This window comes from Humulus lupulus, chromosome 8, assembly GCF_963169125.1.
Source record: "Humulus lupulus chromosome 8, drHumLupu1.1, whole genome shotgun sequence".
NCBI classification, from domain to species: domain Eukaryota; kingdom Viridiplantae; phylum Streptophyta; class Magnoliopsida; order Rosales; family Cannabaceae; genus Humulus; species Humulus lupulus.
In genome coordinates this window covers 2,651,966-2,675,416 of record NC_084800.1, presented here as the reverse complement: position 1 = coordinate 2,675,416, position 23,451 = coordinate 2,651,966, and the positions used below count along the sequence as shown (strand labels likewise).

The 23,451-nt window shown below is 39.3% G+C and overlaps 2 protein-coding genes across 2 annotated transcripts; both read right to left on the bottom strand.

Moving 5' to 3' along the window:
- Positions 1 to 1,636: 1,636 nt before the first annotated feature.
- Positions 1,637 to 4,384, bottom strand: LOC133794152 (uncharacterized). Its single transcript, XM_062231348.1, has 5 exons — positions 4,151 to 4,384; positions 3,332 to 3,627; positions 3,109 to 3,231; positions 2,475 to 2,765; positions 1,637 to 2,059 (listed from the first exon to the last, which is right to left on the bottom strand). Exons 2-5 carry the CDS (start codon positions 3,593 to 3,595, stop codon positions 1,850 to 1,852), a joined length of 888 nt encoding a protein of 295 aa, XP_062087332.1. The 5' UTR covers positions 3,596 to 3,627; positions 4,151 to 4,384; the 3' UTR covers positions 1,637 to 1,849.
- Positions 4,385 to 7,543: 3,159 nt separating this feature from the next.
- LOC133794151 (uncharacterized) lies at positions 7,544 to 9,492 on the bottom strand. The gene is made up of 6 exons (XM_062231347.1): positions 9,160 to 9,492; positions 8,878 to 9,057; positions 8,599 to 8,680; positions 8,407 to 8,514; positions 8,155 to 8,313; positions 7,544 to 7,926 (listed from the first exon to the last, which is right to left on the bottom strand). The coding sequence occupies exons 1-6, from the start codon at positions 9,409 to 9,411 to the stop codon at positions 7,730 to 7,732; spliced, it is 978 nt and encodes a 325-aa protein (XP_062087331.1). The 5' UTR covers positions 9,412 to 9,492; the 3' UTR covers positions 7,544 to 7,729.
- Between the last annotated feature and the right edge of the window lie 13,959 nt (positions 9,493 to 23,451).

Genomic DNA, 23,451 nt, shown 5'->3' with positions numbered 1-23,451 from the left:
ATTTCTAATTTGTTGTGTTTGCTACAGTACACAGCATATATGCCGTGTATTATAGCACACAGTATACTCTTTTTTTTCTTTTATTATTTTATTATATATATTTTTTATTATTTATATATATTTATATTATTATATATATAATTTAGAATTTAGTTTATTATGTGGAGATTAAATTGTATATACCACAAATTATTTTTTTAATTATAATTTAAATAAAACATTATTAAATATTTTTATTTTTTTTAATATTACACAATACAAACATTACAAATTTAAAGACACATTAAAAAAATTAAAATTGAACACATTAAGATGATAATGCTCGGTTTCAAGAATTTCTTACTAGACATAGAAAAATCAAGGATAAGGAAGCTCACATTGAGCTTCAAAATGCATTAATTGAGCACTTGTGAGACGAATATGGTAACTCACAAAATTAAAATATATATTTTCAAGTGTCTTTTAGGTTTAATTTAATCTAATGTAATGTAATATTTTTTCTCTAGTGATGTAATCTTTATGTTACTACATGCAATATGATTTTTTAATTTATCGAGTTTTAATTATTTATATAGTATTATTGTCATGTAATTAATGAGTAGTTTTATTTAAAATATTAATTAGATATAATAATTGTGATGATTTTGATAAATTAATATAATAATAAAAAGAATATTCAATTTATTTTAAAAAATAATATAATAATAAAGAATATTTTTTTTGTGTAGTTTTTAGTGTTGTGATTGGAGTGAAAATAATTTTTGACACTAAATTTGATGTTGGTGTGACACCAAATAAGGTGTCAAGGTGGAGATGCTCTTACACCACATGATATGAGGTGACACTCTATAATTGGTTAGCAATATTCTATAATACTTATTTTAAATATGTGAGATCCAATATTGGATTACATCAATAATGGTATGACACCTACCTCCACGCGGCATTGCTCCGTCAAGCTTTCGCCTATTGCGAAAAATTCCCCACTGCTGCCTCCCGTAGGAGTTTGGGCCGTGTCTCAGTCCCAGTGTAGCTGATCATCCTCTCGGACCATTTACTGATCATCGCCTTAGTAAGCTATTGCCTCACCAACTAGCTAATCAGACGTGAGCCCCTCCTCGGGCAGATTCCTCATTTTGCTCCTCAGCTTACGAGGTATTAAGAGCCGTTTCCAACTGTTGTTCCCCTCCCAAGGGCAGGCACCTCATGCTTGTGTTGTTGGTACATTGTTCCCTTTAGCAATTCTCTTCACTATATACCATTTCATATCTATCCAAATGAAAGAAAATCACATCACTGCATGAGTTACACATGAATAATGATGAATCGATACAAATTGTTAATGCTAAAGTGTTAACTCAATTATTAATGATATAATATTTTCGGTTGAGTATACATAATTCCAAACATAATATTTTACATTAATGTAGACTTGAATCCCTACCTACTCTAACCAAATAATTTTGTTTTAAATAGTTCAAATTGTTGGGTGAGTGAGAGGGAGGAGGTCAAATTTTTTATTTTTTTTTATTAAATCACTTTGTTAAATTCAATAACATTCACCACTATTTATTAGCAAACCACTCACATTTAATCAATCAAAATATAAATAGTTCAACTTCAAGTCACATCCACATGAAATAACTAAAGTAAAATACCATTATTATCAAAGCCAAGTTGAATACCATAGAAGTAGCGAACACCTAATGACACCAATGGTGAACGTTCATAGTATAAAACCATCTCATACAGCTACACCATTCACTAAAAATATCTAATACAAAATGAACAAAAGTTCATATTTGACTATGTTGCTAGACAAAATGTATGGCTGGTTTCGATCATCAGATCATTCGTTCTTCTTACTTAATTTCATCTTTGCTTCAACATCTCCACTGTAAGGCGAAACATGATAAGCATACTGCTGGATAACAGAGAAGACAACCATCTCCAAACATACCAACACATTCTGAATGGCTTCCTCAATGTGTTCCACATCCAACCAGAAATGGTGAGATCGGATGACACCCATTGCAACCAGTGCGCTAAGCACTAGTCCCTGAAAGGAGCAAAATCAAACAATTTTGTTAACAACATATCTTTGAAAGAGATCATGAGAGAGAAGATTGTATCAAAATAGGACAAGGATGTTGTAAAAATTACAACGTTAATAGGAACTAATTCTAATAGAATTAAGTATGCTACAGGCAAAGGAAAGTCAGGTACCCCAGTGCTATATTGATTGAATTCTAGAGCTCTACATTAATTCCAAGCGGATAGCAAAATATAGTTTGAGCATAGCCAGTTAATTCTCGGTCTCTCATGCTACACAGCTACTTTCGAGTATTCATTCTTTAAGTCAAAAGCCTTTTGTAACAATATGGTGTATATATCTAGAGTATTTTCAAGTCCTTCAGTGTTCTTCTTATGCAAAGAAACAAAGGTTATCGAGCAAAAAAACTTAAATGTTGTACCTGCCAAAAGCAGAAGAAGACGATCCCCTTGATGCACATGAATTTTGCAAGTGGCTTGTGTGGTGCCAACTCCTTAGCAAACACATGGTAAAATATCACAAGTGAGTACAAGGCCAGCGAAACTGATACGTTAAGAATGATGGTGAATGTCCAGCTCAGCCAGCTAGGGTAAATTCCAATAAGTTGTAATGTTATCATCAAGATGGAGCAAACTGGCCTGATGACTACAAACTGCCATGTCCAATGTTTCAAAAGCTTCAGAGTCTTTTGATCCAATCGGACAGTGCGAGGCTGCAGTTCAAGGAAAAATAGAATACCATTAATTAGAGTACGAAGGCTGATGATTTCATGTTTTCATTACAAACAAAAGATTCCAGAAGCATTATTTTCTGTCCCAGATTCAATAATGTTATTAGATGTTAACACTTGAGGGAAAAAAGAAAAACGAAAACATGTATTCTAAACTCAATTTAAGGGAATTAGAAAGAAGTCATTTCAGAGGCTAGTCGTTTGCTTCTCAAGGCCAAGAAGTTGATCATTTTCATCAATTACATTGTTTCTCTTATTTCGCAAGTATAATCCTCTTACTAACTTGGAAGTCGGATCATAAATGAGAACAAAACTACTTCCTCACCTGAAAAAGAGTCATCGGGAACGAATGATGAATTTGCCTTCCCTTGATCCCATCTGGCACGATATTATTGCTAATGGAAATATTCAGAAAACTATACATCAAAGCCATGAACTTAGCGATCACCTGGACATGGAGAAATAAAATGAATATCCACAATGATTTTATAAGACAAAGAAGGAAACAGCAAAGCCAAAAATGAAACAAATATCTTGGCACCACTCACCAGAGCCTCATAGCACTCCTTAATTGATTCCAGAAACATGAAAAAAGCTTTGCTTCCTTGGATATCCACTAAACCCACAAAGGAGACGATGGCATATAATGGAGCCATGAGAATTATAATTATGATGGCCTTCTGCTCTTTCGGGTTCTTCCAGTAAAACAGATGCTGTGACAACAACTGAATTGTGAAATGCATCGACAGCATCACACAAGATGCAGACCCTAGCAGAGTCATTTGGGGAGGACTCAGTTGACTGAAGTCCATTGTTGAGGAACGAGATAAGTACCAATCAAAACCTGCCAAAGAGAATGAAAAAAAAACTTCAGAATTTCTCAATTTCAGACGCTCTAAACATCTTAACCAAATCCCAATTCCCAGTCACAGTAAAATCAAAGAACCTTAATGTATAGTTACTTACACAACACATACAATCCACTAACACAGCTTTTCCAAGTTTCACGATAATAAGAAGTATGGTAATAAAAACCATTATTTGAACAGACCCACTTAGATTTTAGCCACAAACAAAAAAATACAACACACTAAATAGCCAGAACCATAGCTGCATAACTACTAAGTTACTCCAACAATAAACCGGTATTAAAAATTCAGATTCGAGTGAGAAGAAAATGAAAGAAGATGAGAATGGAGATTGATCCATTCAGAGAATAAGAAACCTAATTGAAACACAATTCTAAAGCAGCTGATTTGCAGAGATGGAGTTAGAACTCTGATTCAAGGAAGTGAATGATAAAATTGAAATTCGAAGCACATGAATTATTACAAAATTGGGATCCAAACAAGTGGAAAAAAACTCACCGAAGCAGACCAATCGATTGGATCAAATAACTCGGAGACTCTCAGACATAATTATCTTCGTCTTCAAGGTCTGAGTAGGTGAGATTGCAGAGGCGAATTGAATGAAAGATTGAAAGCCCTGGTCTGCAATTTCTTCGCATTTGAATCAAAACCTTTCTAAACCAATACTATTTCGCCACGTCATTAGTAGGGACTCCCAGATTTTGTTTTTTATTTTATGACAAAAATAATAATTCGCACGCAGGCGCAGCAGGTACGGCTACTAAAATATTAATTTTAAAATAAAATATTTTTTAAACATTCCTATAAAAATAACTTTTAATGTCCTGAGTAAATAAATATTTTAATGTGTAGATTATGAATCTTCGAGATCAAACGGAGTTGTTTTACACAAATAAATGTGGCCACTCTTTATGATATTTACTTGTCGTTGAATTTAAATTTAAATTTTATTTTTTATAAAGTAATGAGTTGTTTTACACAAATAAATGTGGCCACTCTTTATGTGATAAATATATTTTTGTAAAGGATTATATAATAAAAGGTTTAAATTTTGTTGAAATTGTTTTTTTTTCTCATTATTTGTTTGGACTCTGTATATTTTGTAAAATAATTAAAATAAAATTCTAAACTTAATTTTGATGAAGAAAATATTAAATATAACAACATAGTTTTTAAGCAGAATAATTTTGTTTTTGTTCTGAATTGTTAGTTTGGTAAATTATTTGTGATTTTAGTTGAGAAAACATTGACTAAAATTGAGTTTATGGTTCTATTTTAACCATTTTACAAAATATATGGTCCAAAAAGCAATTTGTCAAAACACAGAGTCCAAATAAGTAATGAAAAAAAACACATGTCCAAAAAAAATATAAATCCTATAATAAATATCAATGGCATCTTATTTTATTTATTGCAATTAATATTTTCTAAATTATCATTACTTCTGTGACAGACAACCACCCCCAATGGCCCAACAATATCTTTAGCAGTTTTATTTATTTATTTAATTTTATGTGGCGACCCATGTAAGGTTTGGGAAATCAGCTTTGAAAGTTGGTGTTGGTTTTTAGTTTTTGTTTTTAAAATTGTGTTATAAAAAATGAGAACAAAAAATAATTTTTGTAGTTTTTAAAAAATAAGAGGTATTTGGTTAATATTTTCTAAAAATAATTTTTCAGTTTATTTTTTAAAATCTTAAATAAAAAAATTAACAAATATATTTACATTGAGAAAAATCTTTTAAAAGTTTGTAATAAATAATGAGATAAAATAATTTGAAAGAAAAAATAATGAAAAATAAGGAGTGAAAAAGTAAGGAGATAAAATTTGAAGAAATATAAATTGAGAAGAGAGAAATTAATCTAAGTAAAAAAATGAGAGAGAAGGTGATAAGAAAGAAAGTGAAGAGAGAGAAGTGAGTAGAGAAAAAATGATGAGAGAGAAAATGATGATATATTAAAGTGATGAGAGAGAAAATGATGATATAGTAAGTGATGAGAGAGAAAATAATGACATAATAAGTTATGCAAGAGAAAATAAAGAGATAGAAAATGATGAAAAAGAAAATAGAAAGAGAGAAAGTGAGAAGAAAAAAAATAGCTAGAGATAGTGATGAGAGAGAAAATAAGAAGATAGAAAGTGATGTGAGAGAAAATAAAGAGAAAGAAACTAATGAGAGAGAAAATGATGTAACAATACATGATAATTAAAAAAATAATGTGAGAAAAAAAAGATAAATAAAATTTTTTGAGAACAATAATTTTTTGTTGTTCTCAAAATTTTATGTTTTTTGTAACTTTATTTTTTAAAATTATTTTATGAAAACAAAGCCTTCCAAAAGATAATTTTTAGTTTTTAAAAATAAAAAACTATATTTTAAACACCCTCTATGTTTCTACCTTTGATTGAGAAACTAAAAAAAAAAGTTTGATGAGCTCCAAATTTAAAATATATGTTCTATTTATAAGTTATGGAATTTGGTTTATATAATTTTCTTTTCTAATAAAATAGATAAATGTAAATTAATAATTCATGTAGTAAATATTTATTGACATGTTTTCATTGTTTGTGTTTACTAAATTTAATATATTAGCCTAAACCAAATTAATTGATTACAATTGATTTGTATTATTATGTACATAAATAAATAATACATATGTAAAAATATTAATATTTTTATATTCTCTTTCATCTACCTAAATAATAACTAATTTTATAAAAATAAAAAGCAAAATTGACAATTTTTTTTTTTTACTCGGGACTCACTTTCTCACATGGAGACTCATATTTGGTTATAGCAACATCTCTAGCATCAACATTCTAAATTGATATCTTACTAGTTTTGAGGTTATTTTTTTGGTGTATTTTATTTTCATAATAATAGTAGATTTCAACTACTGTTGACTTGTTGGCTTACTTTGCTTGTTGAGCTTTTACAAGGTCCATTCAATTCACTCGAATTTGAGTCTAGGATTGACATCTCGAAAATAAGGAGAAAACTCTGGAGGATATCATTCAAATTCGCACAAGGGCATTGTTTTTGTATATTGATTCCTTATTTCGTAATTGTTATACATTATGCTTTTTTATGAGTTGAATGTTATTTTGGTAGAAAACAACTTGATATGTCTAAATTAGTCATTTGAATTAACTTTGTAAGTAATTCCATTTGTGAGTTATTGGATGATCATAACAATGAAATTTTCTTTTATCTTTTTTTATTTAAAAAAAATCCTAAAACTAAGTACAACAAAGGTATAACACAAATATTTTGAAGAAGTCTATAATATAAAAGAAAAATAAGAGAATTTATGAGAGTTTTTATTCTAAAATTATATTGAAAATGAGAATTATGAATTCATCTATTTATGAGTATATATTCTATTGTGAACAGATAGCATAAACCAGAAACATTATGAGTATGAGTGAGCCAGTAATTATTGCTTGCACTACAATAATTGTTGCCTCTCTGAACCTGATAAAATTTACTCTTAATGTAGCAATTAAAATTTGTGTTATGTTCACTATTCAGAGAGTGAGTGAAGTACACTAGTGTGGTGCCTTGATATAAAACTCACCAATTTCTGAATCGTCTGGGCTCTTTTGCAGTGACTCCAAGTATATTTGTGCTAAGATCTCAACTCACATAATAAGCTCTGAATTGAGCTTTGAAAGTCGGTCAATATCTTTTGTACACAAGGTCAACTATTTTTTCCGAGTCTAAAACAAAAACTTGTTTGATAAACTATCACACTAACAATCATAATCAACCTAACAATTATAACATACATAACTACCTAATAAATAAGTATTTAGAACAAATTCATTTAGCATAAATTTCATCCAAGTAGGCAATATTTTAGCAGGTCAAGGAGGAAGTTAGGTTTGAAATAACACACAAAACAATCAATCCACACCTTTTTATTGAAATGGGAATCGAAGTTCTTTATTAAGCCAAATCGGCAAGCAGCAGAGCAGAGATACATACTGGTTGTGTTATGCAGCCAAATACCATCTGAGTATGCATTTACTAATTTGCACATATCAAACATTGGCTTTGAAAAAACAGTCGTTGAATCATGGAAGAAGCAGTATTTTTCCTGTGTGACTGCTACTTTCGAGAAGCCGGTGCGCCTCTTCCACCTCAGATAAAGGGAAAGATTTGTAGACCACTGGTTTCACCTTACCAGCCACAATAGCAGGCCAAACACTTTTTTCCACTTCACTAACAATTAGTGCTTTGTTTTCTGGACTTCTAAGTCGCATGCCAGCCGCTGTATTGCCAAACACAATCACCAAATGGTTATAAACACACGACAGAGAGCTAAAAAGGGGCACATTCATTTGCTTAAGTACATCTATATCTGTTGGGGAAAGCAGTAAGAATCTTGTGTTTCAGAGAATTATTTATTTTTATTTTTGTTTGTATGTTGTTGGCCAGAGAAACCAAATCCAGCAAAGACAATATGATATCATGGTACCAAATCTCAATTCGATTATACCTTGCAGGGTGAGACGCTTTGCAAACAAAGCTCGAAGATCTAGTTCAGTAACGGATCCACCAATGGTACCAATGACAAAAAGCCTTCCATCATGATTCAAGCTCTCAAGATTTTTCTTGAAATAGGGTGCTCCAATGCTATCCAGAATCACATCCACACCTACCATTTCCTACAAGTCAGTTATGTAGACAAAAACAGAATAGGACAATGAAGATTGAGAAAGTATCAATTTTTTCTAACACAACAAAGTACCTTTCCCCCCAGTTTCTTCTTTAACTCGGGTAACAAAATCCTCAGTCTTGTAATTGATACAAACATCAGCCCCAAGATTTTTGCAGAAAGCTAATTTTTCCTCACTACCTGGTGATCAAGGTCCAAGTATATGAATACACGGGTATATGCATAATGTATAATATAGCACAAGATAAACAAGTTTAGCTAGACCTGCTGTGACAAAAACTCTTGCTCCTACGTACTTAGCAATCTGAATTGCAAATGTACCAATGCCACTAGATCCCCCATGAACCTGTATTTCGTTTACTTGGGTTAGTTTCCACTTGAACATTCAGAATCAAGATAAGGCTATTGGATCTATCATTCAGTCTAATTTGATACCCAGAATCATTAGTCACTAAAAAAATGAATGTAATCTTCTGTTAAGAGTTAGTGACTATCCCAATTGAGTTTATGGTACCATAACACTAAAATGAGCTTAACGATTACCAAAAACGATTCCCCAGCAGAGAGGCGACTGGTCATGAAAACAGTAGACCAAACAGTGCAAGCCACCTCTGGAAGTGCCGCAGCATCCTTCAAAGACACACCAGATGGGATGGGAAGAACTTGCGCAGCAGGCACGGCCACTTTCTCCGCATACCCTCCATCAAAAAGAAGACAACACACCTGATTCAAGGTGACCAAAACATTTTCTCAAGCTCAAAATATACATTTTTTGACTGGGACCCGGTCAGTGACAAAAAGGGTAAGAAATGAACAGAACCAAACCTGATCACCAACTTTCCAGCGGGAAACATCTTTCCCGACTGCTTCGATGATTCCAGAAGCTTCGAGCCCCGGAATGAGAATGGGACCCCTGGGCGGAGGATACTTACCCTTTTTCTGAAGGGTATCGGATCTGTTGAGCGCTGTGGCCTCGACCTTGATTAGGACCTCATCGTCCTTGAGCTTGGGCTCTGGTACTTCTTGAAGTTGGAGTGGTTCTGGGTCGCCGGGTTTAGTTATCACTATTGCTTTCATCGCTAAAACAGAGAAGTAGGTCAGTAGAAAGTAGTGAAGTGAGAGGAAGAGAGATCTTTTCAACAATGAACAAGTTATAGCAAACAACCGCAGTTCTACCTATAATCTATGTAATTGTAATAATTATAAGCTGGTAAGGCCTTCACGTGCAACACGTGGGATATAATATTATTATTTTGGTGGAAATGAGAGATGTCTGAGACTACTTTATAACACTTAGGTGAGAAAGTTTAATTTTAAGTCCTAAATATTTTTAAATGGTATCATTTAAGTTTTTAAATAGTATTTTTATTTTTTTTTCATTCAAAATATAAAAATTTATGAATTAATCTTAAAATAAAATTTAACTATATAATTTATGATAATATCAAATATAACTGAACTATCATGAAATTTTTAATATTTGTCATATACATATTATTTTTATTTTGTAATTTTTTTATACAATGCAACTTATAACTTATTATATATACATTATTAATGTTGACGCCGTTTTTCGTCAACAGTGAAACGAGAGCACGTAAACAATAACTGAAAATGGCCAATTGAAATAAAACAATGTAAACACACGATTTTTACATGGTTCAGCAGTTAAATCTGCCTAGTCCACGAGTCTTTGTTATTAAACTCAATATTATCTCTAGGAATTCTTCAATAATGAATTATCTAGAGTTTTCTCTCAAGGATCAGAATCTCGGTCATTTACAATGGTGCATGACCTCTCTATTTATAGAGAAGGCTAAAGAATACTATCCCACATATTTTGGGTAGTTACTCTTTTTGTATAAAAAAAATTAATGGCCTTAAATGCCTATAATCAGATATAAAAGGAAACGTCCCCTGAAGACCAGGGGACGTATAACTGACCAAATAATATCCCATGATTCTAGGGGATTTACAATAATAAATGAGGATTACATCTCATATTTATAACACTTGTAGATATTCAAGGTGGTTATCGCATATCTTTAAGGCTTTAGCTTCCCAGGTTTCCCGTCGTCTACCGAGCTAGAAACATCTCCCGAGACCACATGGCTTTCGAGATCATATGTGCGTTGAGCTCGGGACCCCTGATCCGAGGTCGTCCCTGAAGATAAGAGCGTTCCCGGGAGCTATTCTTCGAGATCATGGATACTCCGAGGTCACCATACTCGAGGTCGTCTATGTCCTGCAGGTTCGACATTCGATCCTGGAGCATGTTTCCAACCTTATGAGTCCACTTATTTACGAATTCAACTTTTGAGGTCATATTTAACACGGCTCAAAATCTGGGTGTAACATCTTGCCCCCTCAAAAGTATTTGTTCGAATCCTAAGAAAATGAAACTTTTGAACTACTTTCTTTGAGAACTGTATCGTCACACTTTTGAAAATGGACACGCGTCAGCTGGGTATTGCTCATTTTTGGTACTTGAGTACCTTGGAAACACGCCCACGATCGTCCGTCTGACACTTTTTTGGCGCCATCTTGTCATTGATCCCTGACCATTGGATTTTGCAAGGATTTTGTTCAACGTTCCAGATTAACTCCTTTTTCCCACCTATATATACAAGATTCCACTCTTCACCTTCACTTTTACCTTCGTTCACCATAAGCAAGAAAATAAGAAAAAAGAAAACCAGAGATCTTCCTAAAAAGCTTCTGTCCCGCGCATGTTTTCTCGGCCAAAGAAACAAAGAAATCCTGGTCTGTTCGAGTCAGTGAGTTCTTATTTGCAACCTCTTCTTCAATCGAAAATCTCTCTGCAATCGCCGTTACTGTGTAAGTATGCAATTTTTGTTTTCCATTTTGTCAGTTTTTATTCACGCTGTTCTTGCTGTGTACATGTATATACTAGTTTACGTCCTTAGCATAATACGATAGAAGGTTTTGATCTGATAAGCTCTTATACTTTTTAGACTTCCATCCTGGATTTACATCTCTGGTTCATGCCCAGTTTTGATGTTTGAATGAGGTTCTTATTTTCTGGGTTTTGAAAAAAATTTAGGCGGCGTTTCTTGTACACTAAGTTTTCGGGTAAAAACCCTTGTCCTTGACATATGCACGAAACCCAAGAATGCCTTTCCTGGTTAACCGCCACTCTTCTTTCCCTTGAATTTCGGGATTTTCAAAAAATTATCCACGCTCCCTTTCTTTTTCGTGGAACACACGCCCTGACTCCTCAATAAGGGTCTTAATATTTAGTTTGTCTTGTTCCTAAATCTCCGAGTTCATCCCATTGAGCTCGTGATTCTTAGATGCATGGCCCTCACCATTTTTTCTTTCTCGTTAGATGTCACAGAATCTGGAAAGACGGTGGGGGTCATTGCTGGCAATCCCTTACGAGCCAAAATCTCCGTGCCCAGAATCGCTGTTCGCCCGGAATCAACGTCGGATAAGAGAATATGAGCTTGCGCGCGAGCAAGAGGACATTCGAGCTCACTACCGCCGTCAGATAGACGAAGTCATAGAGGGGAAGAGGAGATTTCTTCGGGAGGCCATCTATCCGGAATCCAATTCAGGTCCTAGGCCGATTCCTCTCGATCCTGCTTTAAAGGTTACTGTCGCATACCACCCCGGAGAGCTCAAATTTTCACTAATGGGGGAACCTTCATCCTCGCAGTCGAGGAGAGAGATGTTCGAGGCCGAGCTCTACTAGAGCTCGGTTACCACAACCAGTCAAATAACTGAAATCCTGGCTTTCCATGGCCTTGGTTTGTCGGGCAACTTGAAGTGTCGAGCTCCGACTGGTCATGAACGGAGCTGCTTCGCCCCTGGCGGCCGCGACGCCACAGTGAAATATGCGGCATGGAGCCAGGAGCACATGAGGGCGGGAGCACTGCTGCCCTTGAAGTCTTTTTTCAAAGAATTTACTGATTTCGTTGGGTTGGCTCTGTTTCAACTCAACACCAATTCGTACAGGGTGCTGTCTGCCCTGAGGTCCTTGTACCACGAGCTGGGGTGGAAAGGACCTTCACCTCAAGATATTTTATATCTCTTTTGTTTAAAAAGTAACCCCTCCCGAGCTCGGGGAGGGGATGGCTTTTACTACCTCTCGAGCTACCCTAAGGAGACGAAGGTTTTTGAGGATCTTCCCAACCACCCGCCTGATTTCAAAAGGGCCTTCTTCTGGACAGATGGTCTGTCCCCGTCTCAACATTATTCGTTCAGGCGGATTCGTAAGTATTCTTGTTACCTTTATTTCTATGCTCGAGACTTTAGTTCTTAAATCCATATTTAGTTGAAATGTGTCTCGCCTTTCAGCTAATTTTCAGCGTCCCACCCCCGATGAAGCAATGAAGGGGCACAGAGAGGCCTTGCTCCAACTCCCTTACGGCAGGAGGTCTCTCTCGTATCTATTACACGAGGGCAAGCTCCGAGCTTGTGGGCTGTTGGGAGAGGGCCAGTCAACCTTTGACTGGTCCAATAAAAAATATGAACACTGGGAGGAGGTGCCACTGCCCACAGGCGCCCTTCCTCCGAGGAGAGAAACGAGGCTAACACTCCCAGTTCGTCTGAGGAGTCCGCGGTCTGGGAATGAGGCCAATGATGAAGCTTCGAGCTCGGATTCAGATGAAGGTAAAGTCCTCCCTACTTCGAGAATGTGGTCCCCCACTTTACTAAAACACAGGCCCAATAGGTTAGTCTCGTGCCCACAGGATAGATACCACTTCTACATATGGAGTTGGGTAGATGACTGTGTCCATAGGTTTGATAGTGGGCTCGGGAAATACGACACCATGTACACCACGGACGAGGTGTGGAATGGGATAGCTGTGCAGTACGGGACCAATGATTATAGGGACCTCTCGTGGTTATCACCTACTTATAGGGAAGGCACTCCCCCCGCCTCCTTTGAAGACGGGGGAATTTCATGGTCCCCAAGCTCGAGCTCGGGGGAGAGTTCCAATTAGGTTTCTTCTATCATCACTCTATATGTCTGTGACACTGAAACAACTTGTGTGCTTCACTTTACTCACCGTGTTGACTTGTGCAGGCGAGATGGACTCCGACCTTGACACCCTCATCGACACTGCTGGTGCTAAGAGGAGCAAACGCCCTAGGGCGGGGTCGCTGAAGACCGGCCAACCGGGCAAAGGCCCTAAGAGGTCCAAGAAAACACCTCCCCTTGCTCCGCCGGTTCCGAGCTCTGTTGCTGCGTCGACTACTCAGGCCGGCACTTCCACGACGGCGCCATCCTCGCAGGTCGTCGCCTCTGCGGTGGCACCGACTACGCTGGTTGGTGCCCCCATCATGGTTGAGCCTCAACCTCCTGTGGTGGGTCAATCATCCTCTGCTCCGCTTTCCAAAAGGCCTTCTGCTTCCCGAGTTCAGAACCTATCAATCTCCACCCATATGGACGCATATGCGGTGAACAACGTTGCTGGGTCCCATGGATCCACGCTGGTCTCGGATGTCATGTCCCGGATCGGCCAGAGCTATGGCAGCCTCGAAGCTCCCCAGTGGCGGTGCTTAAATGATACCCGAGACTGCACTGCTCTTTATGAGAAGAGTATCGAGCACACCGCCGCAGTAAGTATTCTTCTATACTCCTTCCTTTTCTACTTGTAATCATACTGACCTGGAGCTAATGGTGGTTTATTTCTTTTTCAGGCTCTTGCCTTCACTGCTCAACTCAATTACCAGTTAAACCATGAGATCCATTCGAGCAAGATTCATGCTCAGGAGGCGAAAGATCTTCACCTCAAGGCAAGCGATGATCTGAAGGCAGCGAATGTGAAGCTCGAGGCGGGAGTTAAGGAGCGTGAGGGTATGGCCACCGAGCTCGGGAAGTTGAAGGCTGAGCTCGAGGAGCATAAAAAAGAGATCATCCAGCTTCGGGAGACCAATAAGAAGCTTGAAGAGGACAAGGCCGCCACCTTCGACATCATGGAGGATGCAAAAGCTCATCTCCTTGCCAAGTACAAAGAGAAGAAAGAGAAGGCGGTCGACTCGGCCATGTACCGGATGTGGGCCTACAATGAAGATCTGGACACCAGCTTCTTAGGCCCTCATGAGGCGATTCTTCTTGAGAGGTGGAATGCTCGGCTCGAGGAGGAAGAAGCAGCCCAGCTCGAGAAGGAAAAAGCTGCTCAGGAGGCCACTTCGGAGGGAGCCCAGGAGGATAGTCATGCTATTCATCCTGGTAACTCTGGTGCTGCTGAGGCTGAGAAGGCCAAGGAGACTCCTCTTCCTTGAATCTGACCTCGGGGAGATCATTTATTGGGGCTACGTCCCCCTATTTTGTAATTATTTTAATTTATGCCCACGGGGCTGATACAATTTCTTTAACTATTCTTTTAAATGCTTTACATTTCTTGGCTCGAAATATTTTGCACATTTTATGTTGATGAATTAGTTATGTTTATTTATTCATACAAACATAGTTTGGATTTTAGGCTCGAAACTCGATGCATTCATGCATAGTTTGTTCGAATTATCCGATTCCGACCTCGTTATTTATCAAGGTCGGATATTACTTTAACCATGAACCCAAAAGTACTTATATGGTATGTAACGTATATGATTTGTTTATATCTTTTGTTTAGTCACTTTTCCTCATCCTTAGTTTTTGCTCCGAGGTTAAGAGTTCGAAACTATTTTTCTTTAAGATATTCCAGCCTCGATCTCGACTCATCTCGAAGTAGGTTTAGGTTCCTACTTATTATCGATTAATTTTTTGGCTGGTTTGTTCCAAACCTGTTAGGTTTGCACCTCTGGTTAACTCCAAATGTTTCAAGTTTTCGATGGTTCGGTTATGTCCGAACTATCTAAGCTCGCGTATTTAGTTACCTCCAAGTACTTTATGTTTTTTATAATTCGGTTATGTCCGAACTATCTAAGCTCGCGTACTTGGTTACATCCAAATACTTTATATATATTTTTAATAATTCGGTTATGTCCGAACTATCTAAGCTCGCGTACTTGGTTACATCCAAATACTTTATATATATTTTTTATTTTTTAAGCTGATGGTATATATACCAATGATGCCCCCTTAATATCCTATGCGTGTGACCATAGGTTATTAAATTAAGAGAGATTGCAAAAATAAAAAACAAAAAGAGATTACATATTGAACAAAATAGATCTTTTATTTGATGGAAATAAAAAACAGACAAGCTAATACAGATAGAAAATCATGGTTACAGGCAACACTCTTCCTACACTACTGATAGTAAGGTCTAAGGTGTTCGCCATTCCATGCTCGCGGTACTAGGCTCCCGTCCAATCTCGCAAGTTTGTATACGCCAGGTCGGATGACTGACTCTATCTGGTACGGTCCTTCCTAGTTCGGCCCGAGCACTCCAGCTGCTGGATCTCGGGTTACTAAGAATACGCGTCTTAACACCAGATCTCCCATTCCGAACTTTCGATCTCGAACCCTCTTGTTGAAATATCTGATAGTGCATTGCTGGTATGCAGCATTTCTCAGCTGAGCCTCTTCTCTTTTTTCTTCGATCAAGTCTAGGTTTTCTTCGAGCTGAGTGTGATTTGAACTTTGATCGTAAATTTGAGTTCGGATCATTGGGATTTCAACTTCGATGGGAAACATTGCCTTGCAGCCGTATGCTAGAGAGAACGGGGTATGTCCTATTGATGTCCGAGCTGTGGTCCTATACCCCCAAAGGACTTGAGGCAATTCCTCGAGCCATCGTCCCTTAGCTTCCTCCAACTTTTTCTTTAGAGAACTCTTGAGAGTTTTGTTAACGGCTTCGACCTGACCATTTGCTTGAGGGTGGGCCACTGATGAAAAACTCTTTATTATACCGTTCTTCTCACAAAAATTGGTGAATAGGTCGCAATTGAACTGAGTTCCGTTGTCGGATACGATCTTCCTCGGTACTCCATATCGGCACACGATGCTCTTTACAACGAAATCAAGGATTTTCTTTGAAGTTATAGTTGCCAATGGTTCGGCCTCCGTCCATTTTGTGAAGTAATCAACGGCGACTACAGCATATTTTACTCCGCCTTTGCCAGTCGGGAGAGAGCCTATGAGGTCGATGCCCCATACTGCAAAAGGCCATGGGGATGTCATCATGGTCAGCTCGCTTGGTGGAACTCGGGGTATCGTGGCGAATCTCTGGCATTTGTCGCCTTTCTTCACATACTCGAAAGAATCCGCTTTAATGGTTGGCCAGAAATATCCCTGGCGTATGATCTTCTTGGACAGGTTGTGCCCCCCAGTGTGATCTCCGCAGAACCCTTCATGAATTTCTTCGATGATTTTCTTATCCTCGGGAGGAGTTACGCACCTGAGTAATGGCATGGAATATCCCCTTTGGTACAGCCTTCCATCCAAAATTGTGTAACGGGGAAGTTGGTACATCAACTTTCGAGCTTGGCTCCGATCTTTTGGAAGAACTCCGTTTTCGAGATAATCAACTATGGGAGTCATCCAGGTCGGCTCTGTTTCGATCATACACACATCTTTCTCTTCTGGGTCGTTAATGCTAGGTGTCGATAGATGTTCTACGAGCACAACATTCAGCTCTTCGTTTTCGAGGGACGTGGCGAGTCGAGCTAAGACATCTGCATTCGAGTTCTGTTCGCGGGGAACTTGTTCGATTGTATAGAATTCGAAACACTCTAACGCAGATTTTGCCTTTTCCAAATAAGCTGCCATTCTCGTGCCGCGAGCCTGATATTCTCCCAAGATTTGATTAACCACGAGTTGGGAGTCACTGTAGCAATGTATAGCTTTAGCTTTGAGCTCGTTAGCTATACGAAGTCCCGCAAGTAAAGCCTCGTATTCGGCCTCGTTATTCGATGCTTTAAAGTCAAATCTTAGGGCGGAATGAAATCTGCTTCCTGCGGGGGTAACCAAAATGACCCCTGCCCCTGCTCCATTTTAATTTGACGAGCCGTCGACGTAGAGTTTCCACAGCTCGTGGGCCGTGGTTATTACCTTGTCGTCGGCTATACCCGTACATTCCACTATAAAGTCCGCCAATGCCTGTGCTTTAATGGTCGTTCTCGGGTGGTAGGTGATCTCGAACTGTCCGAGCTCAACAGCCCATTTAAGAAGTCGACCTGAAGCTTCTGGTTTAGATAGGACTTGTCTAAGTGGTTGATTAGTCAGCACATGGATGGGATGTGCCTGAAAGTAAGGGCGGAGCTCTCCGAGATGAATGAATTAGACTGAGCACGAGTTTCTCCATCAATGGATATCTTGACTCTGCCCCCAGTAATCTTTTACTGATGTAGTAAACGGGTCTCTGCACCCTCTCTTCTTCTCAGACGAGCACTGCGCTTATTGCGTGTTTGGTAGTTGAAAGGTATAGGTATACAGTATTTCCCCCGTTTCAGGTTTTGACAGGATGGGTGGTTCCGCAAGGTGCTTTTTGAGCTCCTGAAAGGCCAGCTCGCATTCCTCCGTCCATTCAAACTTCTTACCTCCTTTCAATAAGTTGAAAAATGGAAGACCACGATCTATAGATTTCGAGATGAATCTGCTTAGGGCCGCCATCCTGCCAGTCAGACTTTGGACATCCTTATGCCTTCGAGGTGAGGGCATATCAATTAGGGCCTTGATCTTGTCGGGGTTAGCCTCGATTCCACGAGAGTTTACAATAAAGCCCAGAAACTTTCCTGAAGATACCCCAAAAGTGCACTTCTGAGGATTTAGCTTCATGTTATACTTCTTGAGCACGCCGAAGCACTCTTCGAGGTCATCAACATGGTTCTTGTTAAGTTGAGACTTGACAAGCATGTCATCAACATAAACCTCCATGTTGTTCCCTATTTGCTCTGAAAACATCATGTTTACGAGTCGCTGGTATGTGGCTCCAGCATTCTTGAGCCCGAATGGCATGACATTGTAGCAGTATAGCCCTTTATCCGTGATGAAGCTCGTATGTTCTTGGTCGGAGGCATGCATGGGAATCTGGTTATATCCAGAATAGGCATCCATGAACGACATCAGGCCGTTCCCCACCGTGGCATCTACGAGCTGGTCAATCCTTGATAACGAAAAACAGTCTTTTGGGCAAGCTTTGTTGAGATCTGAGTAGTCAATACAGGTTCTCCACGTCCCATTGGGCTTTAGGACCAACACCGGATTGGCTACCCAGTCAGGGTAAAAGGCGTCCCTAATGAAATGGTTTGCCTTTAACCTGTCAACCTCCTCCTTCAGTGCTTTCTTCCTGTTTTCACCCAGCTGCCTTTGCTTTTGTTGCTTGGGGGGAAAACTTTTATCTATGTTTAGAGCATGGCTTGCTACATTCGGGCTTATCCCCACCATGTCGGAATGTGACCATGCGAAGACATCCTGGTTTTTCTTCAGAAAGCAAATTAATTGCTATTTTGTCTCATCTGGGAGGTGTTTCCCGACCTTCACCTTTCTCAAGGATTCAGCTTCCTCGAGCTGAATTTCTTCGAGCTCCTCTAGAGGTTCGAGATCAACTTTCTCCTCAATCCTCGGATCAATCTCCTCGTCGATTTCTAAGACCGTTCCATCCTTATTTTGTACCATAACGAGTGCCTGAGCACTCGTTTGCTTCTTTCTTAAAGAGATGCTATAACACTCTCGCCCTGCCAGTTGGTCCCCTTTTAATGTCCCGACTCCGCTAGGGGTCGGGAACTTAAGGGCCAGGTGCCTTACTGATGAAACTGCCCCCAGCCCGACCAGGGCGGGTCTCCTAAGCAGCACATTGTAGGCGGATGGCAAGTCTACCACCACGAACTCCATTATCTTGGTCACCGAGACTGGATAGTCTCCCAAGGTCACGGGGAGCTCAATGGATCCCATGCAGGTAGTTCCTTCTCCTGAAAAGTCGTACAAAGTAGTTGCACATGCCTTCAGGTCGCGAAGGGAGAGTCCCATTTTCTCGAGGGTCGTTTTGTAAAGAATGTTGACTGAGCTCCCATTATCTATGAGAACTCGGTGGACTCTTTTGTTGGCGAGCTGAAGAGTAATAACCAGCGGATCATGATGTGGGAACTGAACATGGGAGGCGTCCTCATCAGTGAAGGTTATGGGTTGTGATTCAATCCTCTGGCTTTTAGGTGCCCTAGGTTCGGGTTCATAAGGAGACCCGTCCCCTGTCTTAAGCTCATTAACATATCTCTTTTGGGCATGATTGCCCCCCCCCTGCGAGATGAGGCCCTTCCGAGATGGTTATTATGTCCTCTCCATCTATCGGTGGGGGTCTGTCTTCTTCCCGAGATCGGGAATTATTGTTTTGTGTCGTCGGAGGCGCGGCTACTCTCTGGCTCGCGGTAGTCTGTCCAGTACTCTGGTTTTTGACATACTGCCAGAACTAACCTCTCGAGATCAACCCTTCGATCTCGTCCTTCAGTTGTCGACATTCGTCAGTTGTGTGTCCGGTGTCTCTGTGGAACCGGCAATACTTACTGGAATCCCTCTTGGATTTTTGATTTCTCATTGGGTCCGGACGCCTGAAGGGGACCTGGTTTTCATTAGCCAGGTATATGTTTTCCCGAGACTCGTTGAGCTCGGTGTGCACTTTATACACGGAGAAATACCTCTCTCCTTTCTTTTTCTTTCCTCCCTCAGCTTCGGGATTATTTCCTTCGTTCTTTTTCCTCTTGGAAGGATTCTCCGAGGTAGGCTATGGAGCTGCTGGGTCAGCCGAGGTTGAGGCAGAGTTGATGTTTATCGTTGTAGTTTCGGTCTGGGAGGTCGCTTTGAGCGCTGACCTCACCTCCTCTACATTGACAAATCTCTGCGCACGTCTGTTAAACTCGGTTATCGACCTCACCGGTTTCCCTTGCATGTCATCCCAAAGGGCACTTCCGGGTAAAACACCAGCTCGGATAGCCATTAAGTGCCCACTGTCATCCACGTCCCGAGCTCAGGCGACTTCTAGATTAAATCTTGTCAGGTAACTTTTCAGTGTTTCGCCCGGCTGTTGTCAGACGTTAGTTGGGGTGGATGCCTCTGGTCTGACTCCCATCATAGCTCGGAACTGCTTCTTAAAGTCTCTAGACAACTGCTCCCACGAAGTTATTGAGTGTCTTTTATATTTTTCGAACCAACTTTTGGCGGGTCCTGCCAATGATGTTGGAAACAACATGCACCTGAGCTCATAACCCACGTTACTGGCTCTCATGATAGTGTTGAATGTGCTCAGGTGACTACATGGATCGGTCTTTCCTTCAAACGTTGGAACGTGAGGAATCCGAAACCCTTGAGGAAATTGAGTGTCAGAAATATGGGGAGCAAACAGTTCGAGCTCCTCATCTGAGTCCTCATATTGACTCAATCCTTGTTCATTCTTCAAAAACCTAAAGGCTCTTTCGAGCTGATCGATTCTTTCTTGGACTGGGTCAGTAGGAGGTGCTGTCTGGAATTGACTGTCATTGATCGTGATTCCAGGCTCGCCTCTCCGCGAGGGATCTCTACGCCTATTTAAGCGATCCCTCAGGTCTGGATTTGTTTGATTTCCATTCCCCCGACTCTGATTCAGATGATTGCGCAGGTCGGGACGTTTCTTGCGACTCCCAGTATTCTTACGACCTCGGTCGTGTTTGCTGACGGACCTGGTCTCTCCGGATTCGTCACTGGTGAGACTCATTGCTAGGTTGTTTCGCGATGGATTCTTTCCACGTCGCCTCGTCTCCGCGGTGCGAGACTGAGGCGTTTGACTTCTCTCAAATGGAGCGCCTCTCCGCTCCTGGAAAGTCTCCCTGTTTCCTTGTCCATCCCCTGCACGCCCTTGATCCTGATCTCGAACAGGTTGAGCGTTTCCGCGGGGTGGCGAAGGATATCTTATGGGTGACGGAGGGAACCGTATAGGCGACGGTGGCTGCCACCCTTGTCGCGGCCTAGAGGGTCCAGAATTTTCCCGAGATGGGTCAGTCGCGTTCGGTGCGCTCCCAGGTACCTGAGTCCGAGCCTCTGCAGGGGTTCGGTTATTCTCAGTTCCCACAGGCACTTCCACAGGCGGGTTAGGCGGGACCCGAGCTCGGGTACTCCTCTGGGGCCTAGGAGGAGCAGATGGCTCTGCTGGCGCCGAAGGTTGAGTCGGCCTTCTTGTGGCAGCATCCTTTCGCGGACGCCCACGGGGCCTCCTGGGAGGTACATGCACGTCCCTTGGAGGAGGGACTTGGTTTTCGTGCGGAGACGGGGGCTGAGCCGCCTGCGCCTATCCTAGTCAACTCCTCATTCTGTTTGTTGGCCTCTGCCAACAGCTGTTTCAACTGCTGGTTTTCCAGTTCTACAATAGGAACGTAACGCTCAGGATTGTAGTACATATCCTCATCCCTTGGTGGAGGCGGTGGTCCCCGGGAATCAGAAGACCCACTCCTCTCCTCATATGTGCGTCGAGCTCGGGACCCCTGATCCCAGGTCGTCCCTGAAGATAAGAGCGTTCCCGGGAGCTATTCTTCGAGATCATGGATACTCCAAGGTCACCATACTCGAGGTCGTCTATGTCCTGCAGGCTCGACGTTCGATCCTGGAGCATGTTTCCAACCTTATAAGTCCACTTATTTACGAATCCAACTTTCGAGGTCATATTTAACATGGCTCGAAATCTGGGTGTAACATTAAATTTTAAAAAAATATATATGAAATATACAAATAAAAACATAATAAAAATTGATAATATCAAAATAATTGAGATGATATAATTATTAATAATAATTATAAAACAACAATATTAGTAAGAATATTTTTTTTATTGAAATATTAATTTAATTTCTAAAAATATTAAATAATTTTTAAAATACTATAAAAATATTTTTTGTATGTCATATTTATTGTTGTCATAAATTAAATATCTAAATATTTTATAAATGATTTACTATTTATTTTATACATGTATTTTAAAAAAAATAAAATTTAAGTACTTATTACTATTTGAAAATACTGGGAGCTTAAGTGGTAAAAAAAATGTAAAATATGAGGACTGTAGCTGAACAAACCGGCCATATTTTGATTTTTTATTTATTTTTCGAGTCGCGTTTTGCAATTATGTGAAAACAGATAAGAGAGACTTACAGCAACTTTGATTGCGTTTTCCTTTGTCTAACGGCAGAGAAACGGCAGTGATAGCGTATCGCCGACGGCCAGGAACAGAAGCTTTGGTGGGGGGAGGGAAGGTTGGTTCAGTGTTACCGATACATAAAAATGAAAAAGTGATTTGGGAATGGCCAAGCAAAAGAATTGGACCCATTGTGTGAAATTGGAATTGGCTTTCCATTCCGTTCTATTATTAGCCAAAGCTCTAAAAATATTTTTTCATTATTTTTATATCAAATTTTGGGAGAGAAAATATGTACTTCAAAAAAAATAAAAAATAAAAACTCTTGCCTTGCCAAGTTCATTCACTGTAAACTAGGCTGCTCTGTTTTCCTCATTTTTCTAATGTATTTCCTCTCAAAAAAAAAAAAAACAAGAGGGAAGGGACTAGAAAATGTATTATTAATAAATTTGGAAAGATTGATGTCAGATTTGATTCTCTAATTTCTGACACGGACACCGAATCAAGATAATTGTCCTCAACTCAAAGTGTGTTTGTCATTTGAGCAGTTCAGGGTAACAGCAACTCATGAATAATGTGGTAGATTGTATACGATAAAATAATGTAACGAGATATTTCTGGTGAAAATATACAATTTATTATGTTTGTAACTAAAGTTATTTTTTCAGCCACAAAAGTCATCTTCGTTCATGTTTATAATGCAATTTAGCACTACTCTCAATTCAATTATGACACGTAAGCAAAAATACCTATTTAAATAAATATTTGTAACAAAAGTACTTAATTAAAGACATATTTATAGCGAAAAAACTCAATTTAAGAAATATTTATAGCAAAAGTATCTAAATTATAAATAAATTTAACGTGACGCATACCAAAAAAAATAAACAGAAGGTACTTTTGACGTCAAAAAAATAATTTAGGTACTTAAGTGTTACAAATACAATAATTTAAGCTTTATATTATCTTTACTGAAAATGACTAAGATAATATGAGCTCTGCTGCAGAGTCTACTAATTCAACATGACCAGGAGACAAAGCTCTAAAATACTACAGAATTTAAAGAACAACAGGGCTCAAAACATATACATAAGATTGAGGCTGAGGC